This window comes from Metarhizium acridum, assembly GCF_019434415.1.
Source record: "Metarhizium acridum strain ARSEF 324 chromosome Unknown scaffold_1, whole genome shotgun sequence".
In the NCBI taxonomy this organism is placed as follows: Eukaryota; Fungi; Ascomycota; class Sordariomycetes; order Hypocreales; family Clavicipitaceae; genus Metarhizium; species Metarhizium acridum.
The window spans coordinates 3,299,829-3,325,952 of record NW_027094015.1 but is presented as its reverse complement, the minus strand read 5'-3'; the positions used below and the strand labels follow the sequence as shown (position 1 = coordinate 3,325,952).

General features: G+C 52.2%; 10 protein-coding genes across 11 annotated transcripts; 3 read left to right on the top strand and 7 right to left on the bottom strand.

Moving 5' to 3' along the window:
* Window positions 1–172: 172 nt before the first annotated feature.
* Window positions 173–1,157, bottom strand: J3458_000994 (uncharacterized protein; the record flags this gene model as incomplete). Its single annotated transcript, XM_007809788.1, has 2 exons — window positions 173–421; window positions 525–1,157. 2 exons carry the CDS (start codon window positions 1,155–1,157, stop codon window positions 173–175), a joined length of 882 nt encoding a protein of 293 aa, XP_007807979.1.
* A 2,972-nt stretch (window positions 1,158–4,129) lies between these two features.
* On the bottom strand, window positions 4,130–6,954 carry STE4 (G protein subunit beta). Of its 2 annotated transcripts, none has more exons than XM_066116462.1 (4): window positions 6,575–6,954; window positions 5,734–6,452; window positions 5,379–5,669; window positions 4,130–5,269 (listed from the first exon to the last, which is right to left on the bottom strand). In XM_066116462.1, the coding sequence occupies exons 1-4, from the start codon at window positions 6,702–6,704 to the stop codon at window positions 5,249–5,251; spliced, it is 1,161 nt and encodes a 386-aa protein (XP_065978344.1). In that variant the 5' UTR covers window positions 6,705–6,954; the 3' UTR covers window positions 4,130–5,248. The 2 variants fall into 2 exon arrangements, with proteins under 2 accessions (XP_065978344.1, XP_065978345.1); XM_066116463.1 differs by having other exon boundaries at window positions 4,130–5,498; window positions 5,580–5,669.
* Window positions 6,955–8,240: 1,286 nt separating this feature from the next.
* On the bottom strand, window positions 8,241–8,617 carry J3458_000992 (uncharacterized protein; the record flags this gene model as incomplete). The annotated part of the gene is made up of 2 exons (XM_066116461.1): window positions 8,241–8,525; window positions 8,588–8,617. The coding sequence occupies 2 exons, from the start codon at window positions 8,615–8,617 to the stop codon at window positions 8,241–8,243; spliced, it is 315 nt and encodes a 104-aa protein (XP_065978343.1).
* A 3,848-nt stretch (window positions 8,618–12,465) lies between these two features.
* Window positions 12,466–12,792, bottom strand: J3458_000991 (uncharacterized protein; the record flags this gene model as incomplete). Its single annotated transcript, XM_066116460.1, has 1 exon — window positions 12,466–12,792. The coding sequence occupies one exon, from the start codon at window positions 12,790–12,792 to the stop codon at window positions 12,466–12,468; it is 327 nt and encodes a 108-aa protein (XP_065978342.1).
* Window positions 12,793–12,929: 137 nt separating this feature from the next.
* On the bottom strand, window positions 12,930–13,322 carry J3458_000990 (uncharacterized protein; the record flags this gene model as incomplete). The annotated part of the gene is made up of 2 exons (XM_066116459.1): window positions 12,930–13,041; window positions 13,108–13,322. 2 exons carry the CDS (start codon window positions 13,320–13,322, stop codon window positions 12,930–12,932), a joined length of 327 nt encoding a protein of 108 aa, XP_065978341.1.
* A 185-nt stretch (window positions 13,323–13,507) lies between these two features.
* Window positions 13,508–15,144, bottom strand: J3458_000989 (uncharacterized protein; the record flags this gene model as incomplete). Its single annotated transcript, XM_007809786.2, has 2 exons — window positions 13,508–14,839; window positions 14,920–15,144. The coding sequence occupies 2 exons, from the start codon at window positions 15,142–15,144 to the stop codon at window positions 13,508–13,510; spliced, it is 1,557 nt and encodes a 518-aa protein (XP_007807977.2).
* Window positions 15,145–16,993: 1,849 nt separating this feature from the next.
* LCB2 (serine palmitoyltransferase component) lies at window positions 16,994–20,925 on the top strand. Its single transcript, XM_066116457.1, has 2 exons — window positions 16,994–17,558; window positions 17,628–20,925. Exon 2 carries the CDS (start codon window positions 18,242–18,244, stop codon window positions 20,300–20,302), a length of 2,061 nt encoding a protein of 686 aa, XP_065978339.1. The 5' UTR covers window positions 16,994–17,558; window positions 17,628–18,241; the 3' UTR covers window positions 20,303–20,925.
* Window positions 17,715–18,017, bottom strand: J3458_000988 (uncharacterized protein; the record flags this gene model as incomplete). The annotated part of the gene is made up of 1 exon (XM_066116458.1): window positions 17,715–18,017. One exon carries the CDS (start codon window positions 18,015–18,017, stop codon window positions 17,715–17,717), a length of 303 nt encoding a protein of 100 aa, XP_065978340.1.
* Window positions 20,926–24,343: 3,418 nt separating the features above from the next.
* On the top strand, window positions 24,344–25,580 carry J3458_000986 (uncharacterized protein; the record flags this gene model as incomplete). The annotated part of the gene is made up of 3 exons (XM_066116456.1): window positions 24,344–24,617; window positions 24,751–24,912; window positions 25,054–25,580. The coding sequence occupies 3 exons, from the start codon at window positions 24,344–24,346 to the stop codon at window positions 25,578–25,580; spliced, it is 963 nt and encodes a 320-aa protein (XP_065978338.1).
* Window positions 25,581–25,644: 64 nt separating this feature from the next.
* On the top strand, window positions 25,645–26,091 carry J3458_000985 (uncharacterized protein; the record flags this gene model as incomplete). Its single annotated transcript, XM_066116455.1, has 1 exon — window positions 25,645–26,091. One exon carries the CDS (start codon window positions 25,645–25,647, stop codon window positions 26,089–26,091), a length of 447 nt encoding a protein of 148 aa, XP_065978337.1.
* Window positions 26,092–26,124: the final 33 nt, after the last annotated feature.

The window sequence follows — 26,124 nt, the reverse complement described above, 5'->3', positions numbered from 1 at the left end:
GTACAAAGGTTAGCCAAGCCGCACAATACGCCGTGACACAAAACCAGACACGACCTGACTAGACCGTGAATGTCGAGAAAAGAACATGGGTATCGTCAAGAAAGTAACACCGAGCTCTTCGAAAGGAGATACAACCCCACGATTGCCCCCTGTCGAAGCATCAAAATCAAGTTTACAGCACCTGGTGCTTCTCTAAAAGTGTTTGGAGAGACCTGGTACCAAATGACTCTTCGTCGGGCATCATTTCGATTATGCCCGTCAGATTGGCGAACAAATCACCTTGATTGTGGTAGGCCAGCAATGCTGGGACAGCAGCATTATCAAATTCAATCTCGTCATAGTGAACTTTGACAAAGTGAATTGTCGAGTGGGATGTGACTAGCGGCGCGAGGGCCGACTCGATGGCGGCAGAAACGTCACACTGGGCCAAATATGTCAGCACAGGATAACAGCAGACGTGGGATAACAATCCATGACCAATCTAAGCAAGAAAAAAAGGGGGGGCAACAACGAGGACGGCATACCTCATGATCGTAAACAAACACAACAACCTTGGTCTCTCTGCCAACTTTCTCAATGGCATCAAGGTAACCCAAGGCATCCACCTCGTCTAACCGGCCATATACTCGCACACTCGGACTGGTCCGTCTTGTTCGTACGGATCTGTTGGCTTCGCGCTCCAGCTCTCGCCGGCGGCTCTCTCGCCACTGTTGCAAGAAGCTGTCTTCGTCTGAGCCAGGCCCGCTAGTGGTGTCGTCTTCCGTCTCGCTCTCACTCTTGGCTCCTCCATTCTGACTAATCCCGGCCATACCAAGAATACTCCGTCGCGCGGACTTGGCTTTGTCTATCCACTTGGTCTTGCGAGCAGTCTCGAAACTTCTGGCGTCGGCGATGACACCCTTGACACCGGTCGAGCGGCCGCTGTCAAAGGAAGCCGGGGGTAGCTTGAGCTCCGAAGCACCGGTAGGCGTGCGCATAGCTGCTTCGATCTTGGCGTTGTGGTATGTAGTTTCTTCGTCGAGGTCGAGGTCGTCGTCGTCGTCGTCGTCCTGCGCCGAAAGCTCAGGGTCGTCACGATGATCCAAGTCAGGCGTCTCACGAGCAGTGTTTTTCGCAACGAGGCTGTTGTATTCGTCTTGGGCAGCAGTTGTGGCCATGATGAGAAGAAAAAGGACCAGGCGAGCCGGTCGAAAGGGCAGGCCGGGGATGGCTCCTCTTTTGTAGGATAGGATAGTGACAGGTGAGAAAAACACCCCGGGGGGGGGGGGGGGGGGGGGGGGGGGGGGGGGGTAGTGGTTTCAGACCGGACAAAAGCAGGTATCAGACGATGTTCTCGAAGGAGTGGAGCGGGTGTGACAGTGATTTGCTGTTTAATGCGCAATGCTCGTGCAAGAGTGGCAGTGTGCGCAGGTCAATGTGCGATCCAGGACTCGGTATTGGGTGTTGTGGTGGCAGGATGTGGCAGGCAGCTTGGACAGGGCACAAAGTAGCGCCCAGGTCGGTGCTAGCCACGAGCGAGTTCTTGGAGTTGATGGACGAACAATGGATAACGCAACACCCCCCGGGTCGTTGTGGTTGTCTCAAGACTTGGGAAAGCCGGAGCGTCGACGAGTGCGAAGGCGGTATCGTGGTGGCGTGGACTGACGCCGACGTCGAGGTTGAAAGCACGGAGACGCAAAAATGCCAAAAAGGTAGTCGCGCCGGTGGGGTGAGAGTGGGTCTTCCGGGCATCTGGACACGGAGCAAAGGCAAATGGAAGGCATGAAAGAACAAAAAGACGAGAACGGGCGCGCCGGAATGACAGCAGTGACGGGAATGGCAGGGGCTGGCTGGCTGGATTGCAGGGGTCATGACGGCACTGTCTGGGACTAGGCATTGTTGCGCGTCAGGGGCCGTGCAGGGTTGCGCAGGTTTGCACAGGGCTGCCCACTTACGCACCCGGCTGGTGCACATGGTCTTGTATTATTCTATGAACGCTCCAACGGCCAAACGGTCCAAGCGCTTGTTTCTCGTTCAAAAGGGCAACTGGCCCTTCATGCGCGAGTCTATATAAAACGGGGAGCCGATCAAGTGTACACATGTATGTACTGCTTTGTCCATTCGGGGCTGCGGAGACATCCGCGTGACAATCTCCCAGGCCGAGGATGATGCCCGTCGTCTGTTGTCTGATGTCCGCCTTTGATGTGTCATGACATGATGGCAAAGAGTCATGACGGTATCGGGCTCTATTGAGCTCTGGATGTCTGTGCCATGGAAGCCCACAGCAGTCAAAAAGAAAACCATTGACGGGTGGCTCGTGTCCCTTGGGTCATCTCGACGATGCCAAGTTGAGTTGCCACGTTGTAGGTACTATGCTCAGTATGCTCAGTATCGTGCCCGTCTCTGCACTGCGCGAGAGTCAAGGGCGTAGAAATCAGTCGAATGCTACCTCGAATTACTTGTCTCTCCCCGACTCCTGAGCACAACTCATCATGTCATCCTCACCATCATCATGCGCGCCGAAAAGGCCGGCGTAGTTACAAGCCGTGGTCACGCGATATCAAGTCCATCTTGTAATAAACTCCGCTCTATTCAAAACCTGTGCCTTTGCTCCCTTCAATGGGGCCTCGTGGCCAGGCCTATTTTTAAACTGGCCAAGGGGGGTAAGGGTTATCAAACCGGACGCCATCACATTCTGTCTACCATCACAAGGGTACAGGGTAATATACTCAACGAGGTCAGCTTCCGGCCCTGTAATGTTTTATCGCATTGCACTTCTTCCGCCGTCGTGATGCCAAGTCGTCCCAAGTACATGGAGCCTCCCTGCCTTACATGTCGCAGAGACGATGAATCACACGGCACCCTAGTCGCCCATGCAAGACGTTATAGCATCGTCCATACTAGTACCACGCTTTAGTCGCATGAACGGACCTGTAAAGGGAGCAGGATTTCATTTCCCAGACCACGCAAACCGCTGGTGTCACCATGCGGTCCTTGCCACACAAGTCCTAATAGCGGTGGGTATTTTGCATTCTCGACGAGAGGAGCCGTTGACTCATGGCCCGACACGACGATTCGCGAACACGACGATGCCATGACAGGTACAGTGGAGAATCTATGGATTCGCAAAGCCAGAAGTCTTGTAATTTCCTTCAGTTTGTAACTTCAAGCCGTGTGTACTCGGGCGGCTTCACCTGGGTGTTTCAAGATTGACAAATTTCATCACTTTTCCTCCCCTAGCACATTGAATCAATGACTTATCAAGCCATCATGCCGTCAGCTTCATGCAATACAGTTGCTTACCGATGCCTTGTGCGCTCAAGACCACGCCTATATGCCCAAAGGGGGGGACAGATCTGAACCCGGTTTCGAACAAGTTGTACAAGTCAAGCAAAGTCGACGCTTGGTGTACCGGCACAGCAGCGTTACAGAACCTGGCCCTCCATTTCGTCCGAGTATGCACTTTACTCGCTTTGTGCTACATGGTTTATCGGCCTTGAGCTCTTCAAGACCGTCTGCTGAAAAGGCCGTCCGCCTCGAATTCGCCAGTTGCCCCTGCCGTCAGCTGGAGCCCCCAAAGCCTCCTTCTCTTTGGAGATTTCTATCAAGACGGATCGGCCAAGCGCAGCCTCGCGGGCGACGAATGGAGTCAGCCACTGCTGCAGGTCTATTTTTGCTGACCAGTGGCTTTTGCGCATCTTCTTGCTGCCCGGGGAGTCGATGCGGTGCGGTGCGGTGCGGTGCGTCGTTGGGAAGACACTGATGTACTGGTCATATATGACCCGTTTTGCTGCGCCAACAACAGCCATCAGAACTTCAAAATGACACGTCTTTGCTGAAACTTGAGCCGGCTGGACATCCAAGCACCGAGAGCTGTTTCTGCCTGAGCCATGTCGTCCATTCCATCATCAAGTCTTCCAGCAAGCTCTCTGGACTGTGCCGCTTCAAGAAGTTGGTATTTCTACATGTATTCTGGGAAAATGACTTCCTGCGGACGACTTTGGAACTATAGCCGCGCCCCAGTAGTCTCCCTGCTAACAAACTTGTGCAACGGGATTCCTCATCAAACCCCGTTGGGTCTTTTGGCTTTTGGGACACACTTTGCCCAGTAATCATGCGACACCAGGACTTCGACTCCCCCGAGAGTGGACAATAGCAACGATATTTTCAAATTCCACCTGATCTAATTACAATGCTATGATGTATTTGGCCATATGAAACCCTCGAGTACCAATATTGGCCAGGTTCTAATCCAGCTTCTGTCCCCTCCCCCCGGGACGCATCCCTAGGGTACATGCCTACCTACTTAAGTACTTTTAAGCAAGTAGCATGCCCTATATCGTTTGCATCCAAAACCTCCTAGTCTCTCTCGCCGAGCTAATCCTATTCAATGACTGATTTTAGCTTGTCCTGGACTGCTACATGCACGGGAGAGACTCATGTTTGCTTCCGAAAATTGCATCATCGTAGTGTATTATCTCGAGGTCAGATAGTTCCTGGTATAGCCTCTCTAGCCTCCTCCTCAGACCCGCGGTTGATAAGACTCCGCTTCTCGCAACAACTTCCCCAAGCTCTTTTTGAATCCTTTTAATATTTTTGGTATGCCTGTGACTTGCGTCGTTTTGCTCCCATCGCTTCGTAACCCCAAACCCCGTCCTCAGCATCCGAGATGACCTAGTGTGTAACAAAATTGCGGGGTGAAGAGAGCAGAAAACGCAACAAACGGAGAGGCTATTGTGGATATGGAAAACCGTGATGTAATACAACCCCTAATCACCGACAAACCCGAGCGTTGATCAGGAAAGGCGGAAACTGATGGGGCAGGGAATCCTTCAGATCGCAGAGTAAAGAAAAAAAAAAGTAAGAAGAAAAAAAATTAAGTAACAACAAATGGACACTCAAGACAAGGAAATAAGGTATCGCGTCAGTCAGCTTTCTCCCTCCACAAACTATTACCGCTGGCAGCTGACCGTCAGGATGGAATCTGTCTCTTGAGAATCACCCACCCCTATGTCGTCTTGGGAAGATGCTATTCGTTTTCTGTGGCAGACAAAACAGTCAAAGTAGAGTAAAATATGAGGGAAGGTACGTTTCGTCACTTCGTCCCGCGTACGCCAGCACACGCATGCTAGATGAGCGTAATTGGTTTTTCCGAAATGTTGATAGGCAACATCGTCCTTCAAAATGCAGATGTTTAAGTCGTCATCGCAGTACTGGGGTAGTTGGCTCGTCCAAGCAGGACACTCATCGTTTGGCAGACGATATGCATCTAGTATGCCCAGATTTTCAACTGCGGACGGTTAGCGTTGATGCTCACCGGGGAAGAAAGGGGAACAGTCTGTCAGTTTGCAGACCATGGACGGCCAGGATGGAGCACCAGTTCGTCGTTGAGAACTCACCAAAGAATCCCATGAACCTGTGCACAAGCTAATGCCATCATTGCTTACACCCAAACAGCTCACGCGGTTTTCGTGGCCCACAAGTGACCCAACCTTCTCCCCTCGGGTCACATCCCATACCTTAATGAGCCCAGTGGTTAGCATCCATGACATTTGAAGTGCCATCAATTCAGGCATCAAAATCCATTCAGAATCCATTACCTTGCATTCGAAATCATCATAACCCGCAAATAACAGACGGCCAGACACTGACGTTGCGACTGAAGTGATGCCGCAAAGGATAGACTCGGACTACATACCAGCTGTCAGCTCACATAATCTAGAGGCCAATGCACCAGTGGTAGCTTAAACTTACGCCGTAAACATTCAACTCGCGGTCGGCTCGGATATCGAACAGGCGGCACGTAGCGTCATCGGAACCGGTAACAAACGAGTGTCCGTCGGGGAAGAATTGGATGGCGTTAATGTCGGACTCGTGGCCAGCAAACGTCTGGACGGCCTTGCCGGCTCGAATATCCCACAACTTGGCGAAAGCGTCGCAGGCACCAGAGATGAAGGTGTTCTGGTTCGTAGGGTTGAGCGAAATGCTCATGACGTCCCCAAGGTGATCGGCGAACTCGGTAACCTTTTGGCCAGTTTCGATGTCCCACTTCATACAAGTCATGTCGCCAGAGGAAGTCAGGATGCTGCGGTCGTTGATAAATCGGCAGCAAGACAGATAGCCGGCATGGCCGGACAGCTCTCGAGCGACACGTGTGGGACCGTCGCGCTGTTGATTGAGGTTATAAATGGAGCAAATGTTATCGAGGCCACCGCAAGCCACAAAATTTCCGCTGGGAGCATAGGCGCAGGTCATAACCCATGATGAACGAAGAGGAATGGCATGAACTTTGTTGGTGGTGTAGGCATCCCATATAATGAGCTTTCCATCTTGTGAGGCCGAGACGAGATGTCTACGGTCGGTGGACCAGTGCATGGCATAGATCTTGGCCAAGTGGCCTTTGAGGGTTCGCTTCGCTTTCATCAGCTGGTTTCTAGGGATAGGCTCGTGAGCCTGCTGGGCGACGACTCGGACTAGATATCGAGCAAAATGCAGGTTAGCCAAAGTTCTAGGCCAAGGGGATGAAGGGAGTAGCAAGGTTGCCACGGGCCACGATGGCCCCGATGGCGACCATCTAGGTCAATTGAGCACGTACGGCTGGTATCAGACAGCTCATCCTTCTTCCTTTTAATGCGATCCTTCAAAGTCTCTGCCTCGCGACGCGCCTGCTGGATCCGCGCCTGCATGGCCTCAGGGGACACATCGTGGGCGCCCTGGGAATTCATCGTGACTGACGCTGATGACGGAGGCGAGACAGGCGGGGGAGGATGGACGTGGCCGGGGAGTCGGGAGAAGGATGGTCAAAAGGAGCGTCGTCCAGCGATGAGATTGTCGAGATGGGTGTGGAGAGGCGGAGAGCAAAGGAGAGGAGAGGTTGACTGAGCAAAGAGTGACTGGCTGATTGAGCACTTGCTGTCCAGGGGGGTGGGAACAAGACTGGATTGGGACTGGACTGGGGCTGGGCTGGACTGGGACGGGGCCGTCAGAGAAGGTGGACGGGGTTTAACGGGGGAAGGATGGGGGGGCCCCAGTTGAGGCGGCAGCAGTAGTAATAGTACTAGTAGTACTACCAGCACCCAGCAAGCAAGCAGGCAAGCAGAAGAAGCAGGCAGGGAGATGAGACGGGAGGTGAGAAAGGTGAGAGACGTCTGGCCGCACAGCTCGACTGCCGTTAAAAACGGTCGCTGTGTACAGAGTACGGAGCAGGCGGAACGGAGTTGCAACCGAGTTCGATGCCGGGGGGCGGCGTAAGCCTCAAGACTCGACTCAATTCCTTGGACCGTAGTCCCTGGCTCACAAAATGTCGTGTGTCTATGCCTTGCTCGATCCCAGTGTTTCGGAGATGGCGCAGCGCAAAGTGCTCGAGCCGCTCAAATGTATGGTATGAATGAGCAGGAATACCTCGAGGCATCGAGGCATCGAGGCATCGAGTAGGGCACGAGGAAGTCAACGCAAACATGCAAACATGCCCGCACCCGAGGAATTGCGACCGCTCCTGGCATCTACAGGACTGTGCGGCTAGCGTGTTGAAAGGTGAGGCAAATGTGCAATATCCGATGTCATGCGCTCTCGCTCCATAGCGAGTACTGTGTATTACTCCGTGCGTCATATCTACATACATAGATGAGGCCTCCCTATGAGACACTGGGCCACCGCGATGCGGGCACATCAATTGACCAGCCTTTCTACCTGCGAACTCACTTGCAGGACCAGGAGGCCCAGCTCAAGCAGCCAACCAAGCCCAAGCTAAGCGAAAATGAGGCCGGGGCTTGATGTGATCTGATGGTTACGTGCCGTTTGGTGCAGTGTGGCTAACAGGTCTGTGGCCGAGACCAGACCCCCAACGTATTAGTATGTTGATATTATTAGTTCTGACAGTTCTCAGTCCGAGTCGAAGCGGTATGGTCCAGTGGTTGACTGGAACAGAGATGCAAATGGAAATGTGGCTTGACCACCATTTGGGACCTTCATGAGTGAGGACTCGGGCCTATGACGTCCAAATGTCCCGATATGCTCTGGAAGCCTTAATTGCCCCAAAAAAAGCTGGCTGCTGGAATATCCCCGTAGATTCTCGGTGACGAAACTGATGTGACGGAGCAGCTCTACCAGGAATCAAGCATCGCATCACACACAGGCAGCTCCATTGTATGCATGTGCCCACCCAAGACCATCTCCGATCTATTTCTGATGAAATTTTCCTTGGCCGTCCAATTTGAGTACGTGACCGCCTTGCATAGAGGCTGGTTGACAAGTTGACTTGCTTACGGCCTGTGAGGTTGGTCAATCGTGGCTGAAAGGAGGGCTCCATTTAGGCGAACTCGAGTATGACAAACTGTTGATGTATTGTATACCAGTTGTTGCCATCGAGGTACTGGAACAGATCGATGCCAACGAGGAATAGGAGGTTTCGGGGACCTGGGGAGGTTTGAACCTCCGTGAAACCTCCACAGACTATTTGTAGATGCCAGGCGCCCATCAAAGACAGCATACGGGTCGTCAGCCTCAACCACACATAATACTGCGCACTGGAACGAGAGGCCAAGGTCCTTTCGAGCTTACGGTCAGCATATCCTCGATTGTGAATGGCTCGACCGCACTGATTACATACCGCAAAGCTGGGCGTAGGCAAAGCCAACATGCAACGCACATCGGCTAACTCGCTCAGTCTGGGGCTGCTCGTCAATGTTCCGAATACCTGCCCCGTACCTAGTACAACTTCCTAGGTACCTACTCCGTAGATTAGTTAGACGTTGAAATGATTCGACAGCACTTTCGGTATCGAGGACACGCGGTGAAGCTAAGTCGCCTACATATCTAAGTCTTGAGGTTAGCAACCAAGTCCATAGGATCGAAGTTTTGTAGGCTGGGAAGGCGCGGCCAAGCACCTGCTCCCGTTGTGAATTGTGAACCACCTACCAGACTTTTCAGCTTTTCTTAGCAACTCCCAGAGTTCAACACATAGAATTATTTCCAATGGCAATTTGCCGGATTTTCTGTCCGTTCACCAGCATTACCAGCTTCCTTTTCGGATCGCGGGCTAGCCAGACTGTGGGATACGTCCCCTGGTCAGGTTGCAAAATGAACATGCCTATCCTGATTGTTGACAACAATTGCAAACTATCCAAGATGCTCCTTTTGCCCTCTATCGATGTAATATGCATGTGTCAGCTACATCTGGACAAGGGGTCAAGCGGCAACCAACAGATTCTCTGACGGGACTGCCAGCCATCCCGGTTTGCCACCTCGTCGTTCAGACCCGGTGCTGGCACCGCTGATGCCAGGATGTCAACGGAGTAGGTCAGATTAGTCCGCCCGGAGCCCCCACGTCGGAAGCATGATCGAGCCTGGTTGAGCCGCGAGGAGGATTCAGCGCTGGCCCTTTGCCCAGGGAGCGAGTTGCTGCAACTGAATCCGCCGAAAGCAGACAACAGGTGAAAGCTGACGATGAACAGGCTGCAACGGTTATTGCCGCCCGGGAAAATATCCTTGCAAAGGATACAAACAGCTGTCAGCACGTCTGCTCTGATAGAATAAAACAAACGGAACAAAACGACGCGTAGGATCTCCTGTTGATTCGCCATTAATTTGGAATTAATTTGGACAGAATCTACTCCGTACCGTTCGCTGGCTTCCGGCTAACTTGACTTGAAGCTGGGGATCCTCCTTGCATCTTCGCAGTGGACCTGGATGGTGGTGGTACCGGAGACAGACCAAAACGGAAGCTCCATGCAGCGCTCTACAACGAATATGTGACGCTAAAAAGTGTCCCCAAACGTTACGCATCCAGCAGGATACAGGGCAGATACGATTTAATCGCCATACATCCTCCGCCGCTTGGTCGATAGGTGTTAAATGCTGCTTGCTGATTCCTAGCTGATCCTGGTGGTGGCGACATCTAGGGTGCTCAATTTGATTGCAGATGACTGGCATACAATACAGTGTTATGTTGGTATTGAATGTGTACTTCTAACTCATCCTATCTGTTGTTACCTTGGCTCTACCGTGGCAAATATCCCTTTGCCTAACTTGTGGCCGCACACTGTCTCTCTTATTACTCAATACGATTAACATCGGTGGGTGAAGACATACAGCCAGAGGGCCAAGATACCGGAGCATCTTTACGACATGTGCATAACACCGACATCGTGCTGGCATGCTCAGTTAGGCTGGAAAGCACATGCGCACCATGGATCTCTTGCTACCATCAAGGATCTCGTTGACGTGATCGACATAGCACTTTATCTGTCCGCCACGGTTTCCCTTCCAGAAACCTTCGACCCCTGGCTAAACAAGATGTGGAAGGAGCTTCAGCGGGCAAACAACCTTGTCTCGGTCGGTTAAAGCCCTGGCATGTGACCGTTGATACAATTGCTCTCGTCTGCTAACAACATATCATGGTTTTTTCTGCGGGTGCACTGCCAGTATCATGCGCTAGCATTCCCCCTTCCTTCCCCAAAGCTCTTTCATGGCCCGCTGAAATACTTGATTCGTACGCCATGAGCAGGCCAATCTGTGAATAAATGGAAAAATCGCTAAAGCCCAACCAAGCTCACGCCAAGGAGGTTTGACCAAGCAATTCGCCGACGCCGCGTCTGGCGAGAAAAACGATAGGGGTTGTGATGATCCACGTGGATCACTACAAAAGCTGCAGCCCTGTCAGCGCTGCCCTCCAAAATCTCCTGTCGTTTGACTCCAGGCAGCAAATATTGCAAGCTCGCGAAAGGCCAAAGAGCTGTCGAGGAGCTCGCCAGGTTCTTGAGTAAGCTTCTTGAGGCAGCGTTAGACGGTACTGGGCCTGCATCCTGATTGATATATTCTACAGCGGGGCGTGAGGCGTCGACCACAAAACTCAATGCCTAGAATTTTCTATGGAGAGAAGAAGCTGTCAGCTTGAGTCTGGTACAGTTCGTATCCCTTTCCCTTCTAAATCAATGACACTCGAACTCCGGGCGGCCTATTCCGTGCACAGAACCGCGCTGCGCAGGATGAGCCACAAGCCAAGGGGGGCTTGCCTTTCAACGTCTGGTACGGAGTAACTAGATGATATTACAATGATAGGTGAGCTGTTGGAGGAGCTCATTTGGTCAAAGACAATTTGCGATCCTGCAACTTGGCCCACACACACATCCACTTCTAACCACTTCCAGTAGTTATCCACTCCAGCGATTCTGAGCAGCTCATCCCTGGCTTTTGATGTGGAACCGCCAGGAACATGCAACCTCGAGAAGAGCAGGTCGTCGAATGGAATCCAGTCACGGCTTGATGGTTTGATGGGCGTTTGACAGCCATTGGCGCTAAAGGTACCGACGGCGGCCATCCTTCGATTTCCTCCAGGCCAGTGCTGTCATCCCATGTCGTCTTGCTTTGCCGAGAACCACTTTCAGCGAAATAGATCGCGCACTGACGTTGGGCTGGCGCCAGCTTGTCTATCCTGCCGATTGGAAAGCAGAATCGTCCCACTGACCCTTTTTTTTTCTCCTTCGCACTAGGTTTCTCATCTTGCAGACAGGTAAATGAAGATCAAGCATATGTCATCTGACACTTTGATGCGTCGCTTGGGGAGATTATTTACCGTTATGACATGATACTACTAATCAAGTAGTATGTATTTCGGGTTTATTCGAGAGTGTGATTGATTTAAAAAAGGCTCAAAAATTCCAGCCAGCCGCCACCTTTTGCGTTACCTGGAGCTGTCTTTGTGTAACGTGATCAGTTCCAATCGGCAAGGTTTCGTCCAAGGACCGGACCACCCTGGTTGTGAGAAACAACTGGTACGTAGTTACAGCAAAAACCTGACATTCTAATTATGGGCCAAAACCATTCACAATCGGAGCACAGGGCAATGCTGCGTGAAAACAGTGTCTCAACAATCAGGTTGATTTCGAGGAGTCCGTATTCTTCTGCGGAAAAGCACGTAGCACCACCCCCAGCACGTGTCCCTTTTAGTGCGGTAAGGTGCAGGTAAAGTCTTTTACGGGGATAATGTCCAATGGGGATCAAGAAATAAGCAGGTACATGCGTGCCCACTTATTTATCATTATAATAAAAGTAAATATTAATAGTACTTGGTACATTAATTAGTAGCGTTTTTGGCCAAGATACAGGTAGAAATACTTAACAAGGGCGTCTGGGGCAGATACAAAAGCTGCACCTTACGCACTCAAAGGGATGTATGTCTTGTCTCACGGCAGTTACCCTCCAGCATCCGGCTGCGACCATTCTTAGATCTCTCTGCCAGAAAACAGAATCTTGTACGGAATAGCATTGTGGTACTCTGTACTCGGTACTTTCAGAAGACGTCAAGAAGTCTATGGTTGCCGGTTTGTTTCTTGAATTGTTTTGGCTTCGTCCCTCGCTTTCTTTCAACGCAAAATCAGCGAACAATAGATTAACTTGCTTTCAAAGTTTGCCGACAACACCCCTCGCCTTTCTCCCAAGGCCAATTGAGATGAAAGGACCACGCCTGGTTGGGTTGCATCCGATGTCTCACCTTGGGCGCCAGACAAGGTGGGCGAGACAGCCGGCGGCCAGATGTTGTTGAATGGCTGAACTTTTGGCACACACAATTGGGCATGGATATTCCACGCACACAATTGCGCTCCATTTTCGTCCTCCATTCCGAGCCATATTCGACACCAGCTTGGGCGGCTGAGCCTGCAGCAGGCAAGTAGCTCTGCCTGTCCCTTGCTCAACCTCGACTTTATTGGCACTGTGAAATTCCAAAGCCGTGCATGTGTCAACAATCATGGATAGCAGGCCACTTTGCTGAACCGAATTAGTGCCCACTCCGCGTGTGCCCTTTAATCGTTCCATAACGTCGTTGATCTAGTCGCTCGAGGACAGCCTTGGCCAACATGCTCTGTTGAAACCGGCGTTTTTACCTCTATTTATTATTCTTGTTGAATGTGTTCTCTTTAAACTCTTTTTTTCGTTTCTGTTTGCATACTTTATTAATTTTTCTTTGCCCACTCTTTGAACCATTCTAGCGCTTCGGGATTAGCAACGCTCGCATTCGTTTTGATATCCAGGCCAGACAGAATTTGCTTGACGGCAACTTCAATCCTTTCGTCAATGTTAGCATCCACAAAAAACTAGATTGTAGCGGTACACGCAAAATTGCCAACTTACTTCTTGCCGTTGCCAGTCTTGGGAATTCCGGCACCACACTCCTCCACTACCGCTGGAACATGCCGAGGACTGAGCTCAGACCGGATCTTGGCCATGATTTGAGTTTTCAGGTCTTCGCTGAAAGCCTTGCCAGGAACCATGACAACAAAAAGGCACACCGTCTCGTCCCTTGTCCGTTTCCCTTCTGCGGCCAACACAAACGGCATCTTCAACATGTGCGGCGAAGAATCGAGTGAGGATGTTGTAGATTTCTGCAGAACCGAACCGAACGCCGGCAGGCTTCAAAACACCATCGGATCGGCCCAGCATGACCAGACTTCCGGTAGCCGGATCGGGAATCTTGACAAAATCTCCATGGTGCCAGACGGGGCCTTTGACGCCGCAGACATTTTCAAACCGCTCAAAGTAGGCCGACTTGTACTTGGTCTGGCCATTGGCACCGAAGAAGGTCAACGGTTGGCAGGGAAATGGTTTCACACAGACCAAATCGCCCTGCTCTCCCGGTGGCCATGTCCTCTCCTGAAATGGAGTCCACCACACGAATGTCCATTCCCAGACCAGCACATTGAATCTGACCAACTCTGACTGGCAGCAGAGGACATGGGGCGCCAAAGAGGGAAATAATATCAGTGCCACCAGTAATGGAGGCCAGATTGACCGTCTTCGGGAATGCCTCGTACACGAATCTAAAGGTGGACGGGGGTAGAGGTGACGCAGTAGAATAGATTGCCTCCAAGCATGACAAGTCAAGGCTTGTGTCTTCAACGGGGCGAACGTTGTTGGCCTCCAACGCTGTGAGATACGCAGCAGACGTACCAAAATGGGTCACTCTGAGCTGAGAGAGGAGGTTGGGGAGCGACATGTGCGAGCTCGGGCGGAAGGGGGATCCAGAGTAGAGCACCAGAGTAGTGCCAACTGCCAGGGCACCGACACTCCAGTGCCACATCATCCATGAAGTTGTGGTGTAGTACAGCATGCGCGAGGCGGCAGTCATGGAGCAGTGTAGCATGTGCTCCTTCTTATGCTGAAGGAGAGTACCTAGCGCAGTGTGAACAATAGCCTTGGGCAGCCCAGTGGTTCCACTAGAGTACAGAACGTAGAGGGGATGCGAGGGCGGCAATTGCTCAAACTTGATGGGGTCTGCGGGCGCGTCTCTGAGGAAGGACTTGTAATCGAGGGCCTTGACGCCCTGGGACTGGACATGTTCGATGCCGAGATGGGCGCTGATATTGTCAATAACGACGACCAGATCTAGACCAACGCCCTTTAGTGCCGCGGCAATCTCGCTCGTCTTGGAGGTACTTGGCCACTCCTTGCCATTGTAGACGGTGCCGTTGTCGGCAAACAAGACCTTTGGGCGGATCTGGGCAAGACGATCTAGTACGGCGGAGACGCCATTATCCGGGCTGATGCCAGTCCAGATGGCACCGATGGATGCAGCGGCCAACATGGCGACGACAGCCTCCACGTGGTTGGACACGTAGCCGGCAACAACATCTCCAGACTTTAGGCCGGCGCCGCGCAGGGCATTGGAGCATTGCCGCACAGATTCACGCAGCTGGCGCCACGTGGTTGGCTTGATGTCTCCCGGCAGCTCTGTGGCGGTGATGACGGCAACACTGTCCGGGTCGATGGGCGAAGTCGGGCAGAAGAGGAGGTTCTCGGCAAAGTTGAGGCGAGCGGATGCGAAGAAGTCGGGGCGAGGGTACATGGGCGCATTCTCGGGCAGAGCCTTGGACGAGGCGGTTAGAAGCAACAAAGAGCAAAGAGGACTGCCTGATGATGGCCATGGCGAAGAAAAAACCAACCTACCTTGTCGGCCTTTATGGAAGCCACGATGCCAACAAAGTCCCAGACCTCTTCCCAAAAGGCAGACACGTTGTCGACTGACCATTGGTACAGTCCGGGGTACCCATCGATACTCAATGCATGCTTCTTGTTCACCTGCTGGATGAACTGCCACATTGGCGTATGGCCAGGAGCATCGTGTCTCCAAAGTTCATCGGAAGCATTGCGACTGTCGACGTATTCGCCCATTGTGAAACGACGCGGGACGTGGGCACGCGGACTGTGAGTGAGCTCTGTTGCGAAGAGAACCGGTGATCAATGTCCGAGTTGGAACCTTGGGACGAGAATGAATGAATGTAGTAGTAGTGAGTGTGGGCGGGGGAGGGGCAGCTGCAAGCAAGGGCGTCGAACACGAGCTTTTGTTGATGTCGATGAGTACCGTCTTGTTCCGTTTCGGGAAGAAGACGAATCGGTAGGGAAGGGGGAGAAAAAAACAAGCACGGCTATACTATCTGGACATGGTGGCTGTCGCAAAGAAAATGTTGGGGAGAATGCGTCACTGCATGAGTCGGCCGTTCGGCTTAAGGACCGGAGAGGGTCGTTGAATTGGCCGAGACTTTGGGGACCCTTTAGCCGTGGCCCGGCGCAACCCGCAAGCACGGGTGGGCCACGGACGGTTCCGGTGCGAACAAGTCGGCATTCTAGGGCTGGGTGTGCGACGGTAAACTTGTATATTATCATCATCGTCGTTTTAAGAGCCGATGGCTAGCAGACTATCCGGAGCGAAAATTCAATGTGCCTACTTCCGTTCGGTGAAACGGTTACACCTGGATATACCTGATTCAAGGGTGACGGCCCGAGGCACCACCACCTCAACACTATACTACAGCTCATCATTTAGAGCAACCACTGCAGGCTATGATTTCAGACTGGGCGTAGGTTTCTCAAGGGTCATACCACTCAAGACGATTACAGGAGGCAACCACTAGTTTGGGATTTGTTTGACCATACCTACGTCCCCGGGGAATAATGAATATTGCCTACTCACGAAATCTCCTCAGGGTAGCTGAAGGACGAGATCAACACTAGCCAAGCTTGGAGGCGCCCCCCTGCAAAGATGATGGTGATGGATGGAAGGTGTAGTCGTTTATTCCAGGCAATATTCATCATTACACTGCTGCCTATAACAATTATGAAGTCTTTACATGATCCCACTCTGTTATATAGGAGATACATACGGCCTAGTACGTACACACATGTACAATTCAGACCCTGATTGTTTGGCCGGGGGGTTAAAGCCAAAAAAAGGTAACTATTATAGAGAGCGTGTGGGAGTTAAAAGTACCTAATAACGCGACAAGATCTCTTATTAAAAAAGGTCACTATTATAAGAGCCATTAGTCCCTTATTACTCCGTATTTTACCTACCAGACAGTTAACAACTTATAATATGAAAATAGGGGGTTATTATTAGTGTATAGCCCCCACTAACTTCCTTGTCAGGTCACTCATGGCTAGACTTACAGGGGTCAACGGTTGGATTGTACTCGGTGCAACGTCCACCCTGGCCCTGGTCCAGGGCGGAAAGGACCAGACATGAAAAAAGTTGCTGACTTTGTGCCGAGCCGATTGGACGCGGGTTGATGTGAAATTACCTGCGGATCCAAGGGGCCCAAGTCCTGAATAGGAGGGACGTACGTACGAGGTGCTTCAGTATGTTGTACAGACAGTGTACTTGGTACAGAGACGTTGGACGTGGCTCATGGTCAGCTCCAAGCTCTTCGTTGCCTTCGTTGCTTCGCGCTTGGTATATGATGCGCGTGCCGCCAGTGCTCGGCCAAGATGGCGGGATTAAGCAATTCTGAGGACATGTGGAGGAATTGAATTACTACCGCCAACGTTGAACATTGAAGGCGATTTTGTTTCCAGACTCGAAAAGTCAGTTGAGGGCCATGATTTTGCCCCACTCAGCACCCACTGTAAACTCGAGAAGCTGCCAGACCAGCTCTAGGTACCTAAGTACTTAGTAGGTAGGTAGTCCGGTAGTATCTATTACCTAGAGGTCTGGTGCTCGGTAACCAGCACCAGCTGTCAGGACCCGAGACTGGACGCTCCCGGCCAAGAGCGGCGCCACCAGCTACCGGGCGCCACCAAACCACATGCAGACGAACTGGCGGCTGGTCCGGATCATCCAAGTCGACATTGAATTAATTGCCCATGGGCACAGCGTCAATATCATGCTACCTACAACCTCCACAGCGTCCGCCCCTGACGCAATCTCATATTGACCGGGTAATTCATCCATGCCTTAAGCAAGTCGTACCGAATTTTACATTCGTTCACCTTGCGGTGCCTCGTTGCTGCAGGCTGCTTGGCTGCCGTCGTGTCGACGCGTGGTTTGGTGCCCAGGGTTCAACATTGAACATCAAAGAGCTAGAGCTGTCAACTGGCTGGTGCGACTGGTGCTACTGCTACTGGTACTACTATGATGTACTATTATTGTTATTATTATTATTATTATTATTCCGTCTCGACCAGTTGACGTCTCACGTCGCAAGTGCTGGCAAACCAGACCTGTTGACAGCTCTGTCGGTCGGTGGCCTCTGCGGCGCGCCAAGAAGCAACGCCTTGCCCCAATCGCCTGACCCCAAGTCGAGAGCCCAGTTCGTGCCGCCTCCACCAGAACCACTCAATAGGAACTTGACATGTCTGACCTCCTCACACCTCCTCAGCCCTCTTTCAACCGCCTATCCGGATACAACGCGTGCTCAGGTGTGCAGCTGTGCTCAAGCCCCTGGGTTTTGTTCATCTTTTCAACTTCAGAATCCTCCCCGTCTTGTCCATACACACATAGTGAGTACCACTGCTGCGTCCGTCTTTCCTGGACCAGCGCTTCCCTTTATGATTGGGAGCGGCGTCAAATGCCCTAGTTTTTTCATGATCCGCACATCCCTGGCCCCTATCTTCTGAATTCGGCCTCTCTCACGACCGCCATCTTTTCTCCCGGCCAAGTCGACCTCAGCAGACACATGGCCAATTGTGCACTCGTGCGATTGTATGTTTGTTTTGATCCGCGGTTCGTGTTGAGCATGGTTTCTGATTCTTGTCCCATCTCGCTCCATCGCCTTTGACCGGAAGAGCTATCGACTCTCGCCTGCGCTGCCTCGTCTTTGCCCTTCCACTTGCTCTCAATGGACCGCTGACCATCTCTTTCCTCAGAACGAAGCTAATTCCCGGTGACTCGATCCAAAGCCGCCCAAGCACCCCCTCCCGGCACGTCCGTCTCGACGCCGTTATTGTTGACGCAATCTCCTCGTCCAAGGTCTGAAAGCACTGGCAACGAGACATGCCCCGCAAACTGGCAAACCCTTTCTCGACCTCCTCCGCCATGTCATCTTCTGAAAAGACGGGCGAAAGACGTCCCTCGACCTCTAAAGGAAATCGCATCAGCCAATTCTTTTCCTCAAGTCCCAAGTCCAAAGACCACACCGCTGCCCAGCAGGCGCTGCTCGCCATGCAGCAGCAGCAGCAGCAGCAGCAACCCGCTGCGACACAGCAACAGCAGACTCAAGCCAACGGTGTGCCCGCTGGCATCTCGCCTCCATCCACCTCTCTACCTATAATATCATTGTCTACCGCCGTTGCGGGCGATCACAGCAGCTCTGAACCACCAACCACAACCCTGTTCCGCCCCAAGTCGGCCGAGGAGATGGAGAGAAAGCGACGTGCTGAAGCTCAGTTTGGTCCTCTCTGTCACCCAAGTCACCTCTATGTCAGCAAGTCGCACGGCATGCCCCTGGAGCCGCCCATCGAGGACGAGCCTCCATATTACTTCCTGCTTACTACCTACATTAGCTATCTGCTGCTCATTCTTGTGGGCCATATTTGCGACTTCTTTGGCAAGAGATTTGGCGACAAAAAGCACTACGACTCCCTCAAAGTTCAAAATGGCTTTGCTCCGCTTAACGATGACTTCGACAGTTTTTATACCAGACGATTAAAGATGCGACTAGATGATTGCTTTGCCCGACCAACCATTGGCGTTCCCGGAAGATTCATTACTCTCATGGACCGTAAATCCAACGACAACAACCGCTCCTATCAGTACACTGGCACCTACACCGAGACCCTCAACATGAGCTCCTACAACTACCTAGGATTTGCCCAATCCGAAGGACCTTGCGCTGATGCCGTCGAGGAGTGCGTCAGGCGTTATGGTGTCACCTCGGCCAGTCCGCGTGGCGATGCCGGCACCACTGATTTGGCTCTCGAGGTTGAGCGAGAAGTTGCCTCTTTTGTTGGCAAGCCCGATGCCATGGTCTTTTCCATGGGCTATGTGACCAACGCCAGTTCCTTCCCAGCTTTAGCCTCGAAAGGTTGTCTCATTATCTCTGATGAATTAAACCATGCCTCTATCCGCATTGGAGCCCGTCTTTCTAATGCTGTCATTCAGTCCTTCAAACACAATGACATCTATGATCTGGAAAGGGTTCTACGAGAAAACATCTCGCAGGGCCAGCCGCGTACCCACCGGCCATGGAAGAAGATCTTGGTTGTCGTCGAAGGCCTATACTCGATGGAAGGCACAATGTGTGACCTGCCAGGTCTTCTCGCTTTGAAGAAGAAGTACAAGTTTTATCTCTTTGTCGACGAGGCTCACTCTATCGGTGCTCTGGGACCCCGTGGTCGTGGCGTCTGTGACTACTTCGGCATTGATCCTTCCGAGGTAGATATCCTGATGGGCACCTTGACAAAATCCTTCGGTGCAAACGGTGGCTACATTGCAGCTGAGAAGCACATCATCGACAAGCTGAGAAGCACAAATGCCTCGACTCAATACGGTGAATCACCCGCTCCATGCGTCTTGATGCAAATTTTGGCCTCCTTGAAGCTCATCACGGGTGAATTGTGCCCGGGCCAGGGCGAAGAACGCCTGCAACGCATCGCCTTCAACTCCCGTTACCTCCGTCTCGGCCTCAAGCGTCTCGGCTATATTGTCTATGGTCATGATGATTCACCAATCATCCCCGTCATGCTGTACAATCCTGGAAAGATGCCTGCCTATAGCCGTGAAATGCTCAAGCGCAAGATTTCCGTCGTCGTTGTCGGGTACCCTGCGACCCCCCTTATCAGCTCCCGCGCCCGTTTCTGCGTATCCGCAGCCCACAACAAGGACGATTTGGACAGACTTCTGGCCGCGTGCGACGAAGTTGCGGATATCATCCAGCTGAAGTTCTCTACTGGTGTTGCCGGCGGTCTGGAACCTCTTCCCGCGGGCGTTGACGTTGCCCCTAACGAAGAGAAGGAATGGAGACGGGCCAATGGCATTCCCCTGACTCCTCCCAGGTGGAGTATGGAAGATATTATCCGTTATGGTGTCCGTGATGCCAAGCGGCCCTTGCGGTAGACTACGGCGAGCACTAGGCAGAGAAGAAACCCATGGTACAGTAATTTGGAATGATCGAGTCGACATATTTGGGGCGTTGTTTCTATGCGTGATTCACGGGTCGGGCACTCTGAGTGCGGTGTTTTTTTTTTTTTTTTTTTTTTTTTTTTTTTTGTTTCGTCTTTTTCTTCTTCTTCTCGGGCTCCCATCTGGAATTGACCAACCGCGACTGCAACAGTCTGCAGATGTTGGTGAAAAGCTCTCTTTTTTTGTTCTATCCTGCGCTGTGTCATCCTGTGACCTTGTCTGGTGCCGGGTGATTTATAGCCTGCGCTGATTTCACTGCAGCATTTTCACATATATATCTTTTATTGCACCTACGGCGAAATGGCTTGTACGATTAGTCACAGGCCGACAGCAATAATATCATCACTTTTCGGAGGAGGCGTGGAGTGGAAGGGTGGTTGGAGAGGAGCAAAGGGCTTGAGACTTTGATGTGGGTGAACAAGGTGACACGAGAGAAAGTAGACGATTCCTGAAGACATGGATTGTATATATAGATACTGGTTTATAACCTAGGAAGCCCGGTTACCACAACTCCAAGCCGGCACCAGAGAGGACTGACTAATGAAGTGGCCAAAGGCAAAATGAGTTGCTCTTGTGGACTGATATGTGCACTTTGTGAATCGAGATCAAATCTCGTTGGAGACCGATTCTGTCGTAGCCGTACGTCATGACGTTGCCCCGAGACAGGGCAACAGCAAAACGGACAGAGTGACGCAAAGCGCAAGGAGACGGGAGAGATTGTCGAGGCACGCACAAGCTACGGGATCTGGCAATGAGTACACTCCCGTCTGAACCAATGTGGCCTTGAATATTCCAACATCATGCTATGAAACGGCGCGTGATGTTTGGATGTTTCTGTGACTGAGCATGGCCTCCCTCCCGAGGTTAGACAAGAGAGCTAATGGACGTCATGAACCCAACGGGGAAGCAACCGTGTGTCTAAGATAACGAGCGCCGTGAAGCTACTCGCCGTCTGTTGGGCGGCTAGATAGCGGCTGAATCTGAGACGCTGGATGGTCAAACAAGTCTACACACAAAACGGCCGCCATGTGACGTAGAATTGCGAGATGGGTGCTCGCTTGCACTCGGCAGTGGCACCTCGATCTGGGGAGTTTGGGGGCATGTTTTAGACTGCTTGCCACGGAAGAAGAGGTGGCGTCTTTACATGTCGTAGGCGGAGGTTTCTGCAGGGTACATGCATTCATGGTGCTGCCGCTGGCGATAGTTCCATGTTGGCATGTCGTAGCAGGCAATAAAACTGCGCTTTTTGGCAAGACTAGATGATGAAAGATGGTTACGTGCCCACGCTACGGATCTGCTATGCTGTACAAAGCACCGGGTTGCTCTCCCGGGCGGCGTGAATCCTGAATTGCCAGAGTTGAGAAAAAGGTCAAGGTAGGTGAGGTGCCGTGTTTCACCGTGCTCTGCAAGTCGGCTATCTCGACGAAATTCGGAGAATAAAACACTCCATCGAGCACTGTGGAGGGGCGGCGTTTTCTGCGCGTCCCCCCCAAAAGGACAATAGAGGAATGTGGTTTGAGTAAAAAAGATGAACTGCTGATGGGCGTTTGAGAGCGGATAGAGACGAGCAAGGTCATGACACCAGAGGACCTGAAACGCAGACACGGAGAGTGCGGGCAGAATCGTCGAGATGCGCGAGTGTAAATGGACGGGCTGTTTCATGCAGCACCTTGTCGCCATTCCCCCTTCCGCCCCTGCATCGGCCGGGGATTGATTGGGAGCGGGTGTATTGAAGCCAAGAGTTGGCCAAGATTGGCGAGAAAGATCGAAGATGAATGGGGGAAACGGGGAAGTAACTCTTTTTTTTTTCTTTTTGGGTTCATGGGCGGGCGTGATTCTGAGGGCTGAATAGCTTAGTTAGAGATGGGGTTCAACGGACTGGTTCCTTTTTTCTTCTTCTCTGCCCTTCTTTCAAGCTGCGGACATTAGAAGGGTTGGTGGTTTTTAAGAAACAGCAACCCCCGCAGAGTGAATTGCTCGCGAGTAACTCACCCCACAGACAATGGACGCCCGTTTAATCAGTCCGAATCAGGGAGCTCGTGGCGCATGGAGGATGGACGAATCTGTAACGGGTTTGCTTGCTCATAGTTGCGGATTCTATGACGCACAGTACAGCCTGGATGCACATCCCCCCAGACATAAACGTACTTGTCAAAGGCCCGTAGCTGCAGGGCATTGAGTTGCTCCGTAATTTATGTAGGAGACCTGAGGATGAGAACGAGTTTGACGCAGGTATCAAGAGTCTGGTTGAACCGGACCAAGAAACGGGGCAGTGCCTCTCAGTTGTGGATGAGAGGAGAGCACCATGGCTTGCTTTGCTTTACCAACATAGGGACTCAAGGCATTGACTGCGTGTTGACGGCTTTCGTTTATACATGCATACCACGAATTGGAGGAGCTTGCAGACCAAGGAACTGAGAGCAATAGACCTACACGCCAAGCATGCGTTGCCGTCTTCAGCACACGCCTTGTCACGATATTTTCATCCCAGAAACATATCACGGGTCCCATGTGCGTTTCTCATTTCAAACTGGCAACTGGGCTACCATAATCCAGAAATTGGATCCTGGAAACACACTGCGTGCAGGTGTTGAAACTACCTATGGCCTGTCATGTAGCAGATGTAGGGCAGCAGAGTTCTGTACCGGCCAAATGTTGGCTAAAACACTTGGTTTGAAGGCGTATTTCTCTTTGCTTCGGCCTGCTTGCCCACGTACAGAGCTGTCTCTTCGTGACTTCAAACAAAGAGGCACAAGGCGAATCCACCAGACTCCAGAATGGCCGAGGAGCCAGGAACATGGGGAAAAAAGCCTCTTGTCTGACCCTGGGACGGTTGGGGTTGGCGCGGAGGCAACATTGAAGGCGGCGGTGGAAGCCGGCACTTGGTCAAACGTCTAGCTTCGTACAGCTTGGCTGACGTTATCCAAGGAATCACTTGGGTACTTAGCATTCTTACTCAACCGGGAAATACTGCAGAGCGTCAGTGATTCTGCTTCGTCTGGTTGTTGCGGGAAAACCTGTCCGAGAGCGTCAAACCATTTCCATCGGCATCGGGTGCCAGCTCCTGTTCTCTTCAGCATCCGAGTAGCTCAAAGGACTCAAAGGGTCCAAAGGGCACTGGCCATGATGCACATTTGTGCAGATGCACAGAGTACCCGGTACATGGTGCCGATGCAACTTTGCACATCAAGTCATGCATGTAGATGTCGGTGGTCGATGCTGACATGGAGCACGTTGACCCAAACGAACCTGCGAGGTGCCAAGAAAGCACCCGCCCTCTGCCTGGCCCCGACCCTCCTGCCCAATGCCCGCCCCCCACCCGCGCGACCTCCACCTGAGCTGTCTTTTGTTGCATGTATTGACCCTTGAGCGGCGAGGCCTGACAAGCTCGATACTTGCGTCGTGAATTTTGCACCGAGTCCTTGTCCAAAAAAATTACATATCCCATCTGCATTCAGACGCCTCAACTGCCAGAGCGGAAGGCTGCCGCGGATAATGACGCAGGCCTGCGAGGACTCATTGCGAGACCACAAGAGGCGCCTGGCCCCCCCCGGCCGCCTCGAGAAGCTCTCCACTGCCCGCTGCCCTCTGCCCCTACCCGCCGATGTCTGGCCAGGTACTCGAGTGCGCAGCCCAATAATACCACCGGTTGACATCAACCACTGGTACCACCACCACCACCACCGCTACCAGAACCGCACTCCTTGGCCCGCCCCGTTCGCCCGCTGTTCTCCCTCCCCCTTTGTCATCTTCAAGCGCCTTTGCTCCACCTCAGCCTGACCACCAGCCAGCCGACTACAGCCAACAATCGCCTTGTCCTCCCGAAGCCACGACGGTTCATCAGCAAGACTCAAAACAAACCCCCCCCCCCCCCCCAAAAAGGCGAGCACGCCTATATTTCCCACATCGCCCTGCCAGCTTCGGATTCTGCTCTCCCCCTTCGCAGTACCCTCGCCTGGCAAGCTGGTCCTCAACATGATGAGCTTCGACGGCGGCACGGCCTATGCCGAGTCCGACGCTGATGACGAGTACGAGCGAAGCATGGGCGACCACTCTCCTGTTGCCGATTCCGAAGCCTCACCCATCGAATCCGAGTTATCGACTTCCGCAGAGCATACGCCCACCACCTACGGACATCGCAGCAGTGCTGACCGATTGCCTGAAACCATCATCACCGAATGGAATGCCGACGAATGTGCCGACTTCATCTCCACCATTGGCCTGCCGCAGTATGCCGATGCCTTTGTTGGTACGTTGATGAACCAGCTCCGGACCACCACTTGTTTCTTTCTGGAATCCCATGAGGCAGAACCAGAGACCGTAATCGATTGTTGCAGAATAATTACTGACTGAACCGCCTCTTTGTGCGTTTGCTTCCGCAGAAAACGAAATTGTTGGCGAAGCCTTGGTCGCCCTGCAACACGAAGACTTGAAGAGCATGGGCATTACCAGTGTCGGCCATCGATTGACAATATTAAAGAGCGTATACGATGTGAAAAAAGCACAAGATGTACCGATTGAGAGCGATCACTACTTCCCTCTGTGTACGGCACCCCTCCGCCTTCTTCGCAACCCTTCAGAAATACCTCGTGGCAACCGGATCAAAGGACCCCCTCCACAAAAAAATAGAGAACAATAAGTCAATACAAAGAAAATAACCATTTGCTAATTGTTGGATGATGCAGCTGCCGATGCCGAAGCTCAGTACGCTACAGCAACTCTCAAGGACATCAAGCACCTTGTCGAACAGCTGCGATTACGAGACGAGCGAATGAACTTGTTGGAACAAGACTTGCGACGCATGACGGATGATTTCAGACGACTCAGGGAAGATATGCTGCCGGCTCTCCGCCTTGTCAAAGACCAGCAGACTCCGCTGCCAAACCTCAGTGGCGGCACCCTGGGACAAGGGTTTCCATACGAAGCCACGATATCTCCTCCTGCACCTACGCCGCCACCAGGCTCTGGCCCTGGAGGCGTCAAACGACAGTACTCACAACGAAAAATCCTCATAGGCACAACGCCCAAGAACGCTTCACCTACTCAAGTAGCCCACGACAGGTCAATTGCTGAACAAACGCTGGATCCTTCCAGCGCCGCCGAACGGGCCGTCCTGTCGTCGTCACATCTTGCGGCGAATGAACGGACAGACATCGTCGGCGCATCCCTCGCCAAATATGCCTTCTCCAACATCACCACAAAACTATTCTAGCAGCACTACTTTGGGGGCACGATCCTATCGAGGGGAAACGTCTGCACCATCGAATCGATCCACAATGAATGATGCGGACCATGGCATGTACATGTCCAGGGACAAAGGTGTTATCCCCCCGGGTCCACCTAGACGCCGCGAGACCCCTGTTCCCGATACCCCGACGCCCAATTCGAATGGATCTTCTGTGGAAATATTCAAATCTTTTCGAGTCAGCATGGATGATCCGTGCTACAAGGTACTCCCGGCAGCGCTCAAAAAGTATCAAATCAACGCACCCTGGGACCAATACGCCTTGTACATCGTGTACGGTGACCAAGAGCGGTGTCTTGGCATGGAGGAGAAACCTCTGATTTTGTTTAAGCAACTTGACAAAGAAGGCAAGAAGCCCATGTTTATGCTCCGGAAAACCACAAACGCCCAAGTTGATAGCGAACCTGGTAGCGCTGGCATAGCCAATGCAGCCAGAGGGGCATCCACTGGCTATGATCCGCCTGGAGGCATTATATGAGCGCGACATGGCTCCTGATATGCAGTCTGTTTC